This window comes from Polypterus senegalus, chromosome 4 (assembly GCF_016835505.1).
Source record: "Polypterus senegalus isolate Bchr_013 chromosome 4, ASM1683550v1, whole genome shotgun sequence".
Taxonomy (NCBI): Eukaryota; Metazoa; Chordata; class Cladistia; order Polypteriformes; family Polypteridae; genus Polypterus; species Polypterus senegalus.
The window spans coordinates 219,204,375-219,209,881 of record NC_053157.1 but is presented as its reverse complement, the minus strand read 5'-3'; the positions used below and the strand labels follow the sequence as shown (position 1 = coordinate 219,209,881).

Genomic DNA, 5,507 nt, shown 5'->3' with positions numbered 1-5,507 from the left:
AAGGCTGTCTGCTGTCCAAGTCCTTCTGTAATGATTTAAGAAATTCCAAATTATCTTCCTATCCACCTATCTTGGTATCATCTGCAAACTTAACCAACTTGTTACTTATATTCCTATCCAAATCATTTATAAATATTAAAAATAGCACTGGCCCTAGCACTGACCCGCCTTAACATCAACCAATTCTGATTTTGGTCCTCACACCATCACCCTCCGCTTCCTGTGTCTGATCCAATTCTTACCCATCTACAAACATCACCCTGAACTCCCACTTCTTTTAGTTTGTTGCCCAACCTCTCATGTGGCACCTTATGAAATGCTTTCTGAAAGTCGTAAAAATTAATATCCTTTGCTCCACTTTAATCATAACCTTTTGTTGCTTCCTCATAGAATTCCAGCATATTAGTAAAACATGACCTCTCTCTTCTGAACCCATGCTGACAGTCCAGAAAAACTCCTGTACTTGCCAGGTGCTGATCAATGTTATCCTTCATAATTCCTTCAATTAATTTTCCTGTGATGCATGTTAAGCTTACTGGCCTATAGGTGCTTGGATCTGCCCTGTCACCCTTTTTATACTGTATAACAGGATAATATTTGCCATTTTCCAGTACTTTTGAATCTTTCCATTGCACAGTGACTTCCTAAAAATATGAGTCAAGAGTTTATACATGTACTCACTAGAGTAAGAAATTGAGGGTAAATATTATCTGGTCCTGGTGATTTGTTTGATTTCAGCAAATTTAATAATCTGAGCAGCACTTCTCCCTCTACAAATTCTGAATCACTCAGTACCTTCTTAGTAGTCGCCTTTAACTCTGCGGTTATCCACTTCCTCAAGACATCAGAAAAATGAAAGTTTAGAGCGTTTGCTATTTCACTGTCTGTCTCCAGCACGTGGAGCCAAAGGAGGCAGAGCCACTTAGTTATGCAGCTGGGGAATAAGAAACTGAAGTTCTCATTTCAGCTTCAGCACTGTTTCATTTGTGCTTTCTGGTTTAGATATACAATTTGAGTTTCTTGTGCAGATTTACTGTTTTTGAACACTGCTTTGTTCATTAAATACTGATATGTTTTTTCTGATTTTGAAATGGTTTCCTCTTTGGTTTGCCTATTTAGAAAACTCTCAGATAAATCCTTTAAAAATTAAAGAAATCTTTAATATTAAAAGGGAACCAGGTTAAAGCCCTAACCACAACACAGACAAGCAGAACACAAATTGTCACACAGCACACTTTTATTTATAGGTGGGGAAGCATTTTCTTCGCTCCCCACAAGAGCACAATGTCCACAAGACAAAGCACAGTCATTTTGTTGTCTCTTTCTCTTTGCCTCCACTCCTCTACCAGCAAGCTTCATCCACATCCTCCTTAATTTGCCTACCTGAATGGAGCTCATTTGATTCTGCTTCTATTTACTTAATTACTCATAATGACAAAACGAACAGATTTGCAAATTTATTTAAAATCAAAAACTGAAATCTCTGATACATGTAAATATTTAGACCCTTTGTAGAAGTCTCTTTTTCAGCAATTACAGCTTCAAGCCGTCTTGGGTAAATCTCTTTAAGCTTTACACATTTGGGCAGTTTATCCCATTCTTTCTGGTAGATACTCTCAAGCTTCATTAGACTGAGTGGGACGTGTCTATTAATTTCCATCTTCAGGTCTCTACACAAATATTGTTCTATGGGGTTTCATTTTGTCTTGCCATGTATGCTTCAGGTCATTGTTGTGCTGAAAAGTGGATCGTCACCCCAGTCTGAGGTTACATGCACTGTGGCGCAGGTTTTCTTTTAGGTCCTCTTTGTATTTGTCTTCCCTCAATTCTTATCAGTCTCTCTATCTCTTTTGCTGAGAAGCCCCCATAGCATGATGCTGCCCCCACCATAATTCACTGTAGAGATGGTATTAGGCAGGTGAGGAGCATAGCCTGGTCTATTCATGACATAATGCTTGGATTTGTGCCCAGAGAGTTATATTCTTGTCATTTCAGAGCAGAAAGTCTTTTTCCTCATGCTCTGAGAGTACAAATGGGTTGTCAAAAGCTTTTTACTTGGGTTGGTTCTGTCTACCTACTCTGCCATAAATGTGTGACTGATGGAGTGCTGGTGAGATGGTCATCCTTCAGAGAGACTCTGCCATCTCAGCTGAGGACTTTTGAAGCTCTTTTACAGTGGCAACTGGTCTTGGTCATCACCTTGTACGTGGCCCTTCTCACTTTATTACTCAGTTTGGAAAGATGGACAACTCTAGGATGTGTCATGGTGGTTTCAAACTTCTTTCATTTCACAATTATCTGAGGCCACTGTGTTCCTGGGAACACTCAAAGCTATGGAAATGGTTTTGTACCGTTGCCTTGATCTGCGCCTCACCACAGTTTTTTCTCTGAGGGTTACACTGAGTTCCTTGGACTTCATGGCTAATATTTCATCCTGACATAAAGTGCAGATTGTAGGATATTCAGAGGTACAAGTGTGCCTTTCTAAACAATGTCCAATTGATTAATTTTCCTAAGGTGAACTTCAATCAAGTTATAGAAACAGACAGTCAGTCAGTCATTTTCCAACCCGCTATATTCTAACATAGACAATCCCAGCCAGCACAGGGCGCAAGGCAGGAAAAAACCCCGGGCAGGGTGCCAGCCCACCGCAAGTTATAGAAACATCTCATAGAAAATAAAAGCAGACAAGCTGCACCAGGCCATGACTTGGAGTGCCACAGTAAAGAGTAATGAAGACTTACTGTACATGAAGGAGAGATTTCATTTGTTGATTTTTAAATAAATTTGCAATCCTTTCTGCAAGCATGTTTATGCGTTTTCATTATGGATTGCTGAATGTACATTGATGTGAAAAAAATGCAAAAATGTATTAATGTAAAATTAAACTTATAACACAAAAAAATTGTGCAGAAAGTGAAGGGATCCGAATACTTTCTGAATCCAATGTATGTAAGTAAAAGGTGTATTGTGAGTGTGACCATTAGGGGGTGTTGCAGCACCCCAAACCTCAGACACAATCTCACAGATACGTTTCAGCTTCCCTGCAATCCTATAGTGGATAAGATGGTTAGAAAATAGATAGAAGGAAAATAGATAGATGGATACTATCATTTTTTTATTCATATTCCAAGGCCTGTTTTTGGGTTCATCTACATCATTAATCTTTAATTTATACTGCAATGCACTATATTATGTGGGAAGCACTTGAACGTATATTGCTGAAAAAAACAAAACAGAACAAAGGCAAACATGGTTAGCATTTGTTATAGCAATTTCATTTTTTGACAAGAGCAAAAATATTCAGTTAGTGCTACAGCCAAGCCAGCTAATCACATATACAGCTACACAGGTCAGGTCACCGAGTGTTCAGGACAAAAATTATATCCAGTCATCCTTAGTTCAAAATGAGTGAGGCTTTGATAAAACCACAAAATGGCAGATGTATGAATTCTCCCTTCTCTCAGTTCTTATTTAAGCACACCCTCACTTCATTTCCTTTCTTTCTTCCCCATTCAGGATTTGCATACTGACGTCTCTCCTCAAAGCTGCTTGAGACATAAAGAGTGGAGTCACTGAGATCGAGTCAGTTAAGCCTGTCTCTAAGACACAGTGGAGATGGATTTCTCACTTCTGTTTTTGGTGACCTTCTTTGTGTTGTTTGAAGGTGAGATTAACAAATAAAATTATCACATCTGTTATGTGAATTCTACTGAGTAAAACTGTAAATGTATTTATGTCTAAAAAATAAACTAATTGTACTTTATTTAATCTCTTGTATTCTCTTCAATCCAGGGTCCTGTGGAGATATCATCATGACTCAGTCTCCCTCAAGTCTGTCTGCACGGCCAGGAGAAACTGTCAGCATGAACTGTAAAGCCAGCAGCTCCATTACCAGTGGCAGCACTAAATATCTTGCCTGGTATCAGCACAGAACAGGAGAAGCTCCAAAACTCCTGATTTATTATGCAAGCACTCTGCAGTCTGGGATCTCAAGTCGCTTCAGTGGCAGTGGCTCAGGACTTGATTATACGCTGAGCATCAGTAACGTGCAGCCTGAAGATGGAGGACTTTACTACTGTCAGCAGCTTTACAGCTATCCTCTCACACAGTGACACAGAGCCGTACAAAAACTCCCTTGACTTGTCTGTGCAGCTGCTGTTCTTAATTTTGCTGGTGATAAGAGAGAAGTCACAGGGTTGGCATACAAAGGAGAAAGAAAGAGAATGAGAAACAGAGAACAGAAAGAGAGTCTTCTGATCACAACATATTACAGAAAAGGGCAACACATGAGAAAATGACCCAATGCATAAATCCTTTAGGGTAAAGAAATAATATTCTGAAATATTTCTGTATTACTAGCTGTGTTAGTTGTCTCTGCCTGGAAAATTCATAAGGCAATGGAACTTAGTTATATTGTAGTTGGTTATTCGAATGTATTGAAACTAATTTGTAACTAAGTAAATACTTTCTGTGCACAGTATTTGTATTTTTTTTTAATAAAAAGCTAATATTACTAGCAGAAAGTGTGGCATAGTGGTCAAGGCTTCGGACTTCTAACCTTGTGGTTCAAATCCTGGTACTGACACTGTGTGACGATGAGCCGGTCACTGCACCTTTATGTCTTCTAATTTGGAAAAAGAAATTAAATCAACTGTATCTCAAATGTTATCAGTCGTCATTAGTAAAAACACTATAGAAATAATTAATAATATTATCAGGTCACTGGAGCAGCATACTCTTAATCATCCTATACACATTTGTTCATGCGTTAAACATTCCTGTTTTAGACCAATTTCTGCTTTCTGTATTTAAACTTTAGGTAATAAAAAGATGCAAGGTTTTTTTTTAAATTATCCACAATTATTTCTCCTGATTTTTTTTTTCAAATTCACAAAAGTTCTTTGTTTTGAAAAGAATTGACGTATCTCATAATGATACAGCTTTTGAAAAATTGAAAAGAATGCAATCATTATTGTAATAGAATCTATTTCAAAGATTATTATTCTTATATTTTTTGAATTTGTCACTGGATGCATTGATTGCCAAGGTGTTTTGCTTTGTCTGAACTAAAATATACAATGTGCAAAGGTTCAAACCTGAGTACCTGTTATGCTGTACTCTGTATATTAAAAAGTAATCAGAGTGGAAGAGTCTTGTTATATTACATCACTTTGTGTTTTTATGGCAAATTAAAATAACATTAATGTCACAGTGTCATTAGAAAAACTTCCTCTGTTTAGAGTATTATTGATAGCCTAAATCAGCAAAAATCACAGACATGTAAGAAAGTGGTGACAGAATGGAGTCTTTTGTAGAGTATCGGCACATACGCTGACACATATTTATAGGAAGTCACTGCACACTGGAGAGATTCTGAAGGACTGGAAAATGGCAAATATCATCCCATTATATCAAAAGGGTGACAGGGCAGATCCAAACAACTACAGCCTAGTAAGCTTAACATGCATCACAGGAAAATTCATGGAAGGAATTATTAAGGATAA

The 5,507-nt window shown here is 37.7% G+C and overlaps 1 gene segment (V, D, J or C); it reads left to right on the top strand.

Annotated features, from left to right (window-relative positions):
- The first annotated feature begins 3,529 nt into the window (after positions 1–3,529).
- Positions 3,530–4,364, top strand: LOC120528014. The segment is given in 2 exon segments: positions 3,530–3,667; positions 3,796–4,364. Coding segments are annotated over 2 exon segments (369 nt in total).
- The last annotated feature ends 1,143 nt before the right edge of the window (positions 4,365–5,507 follow it).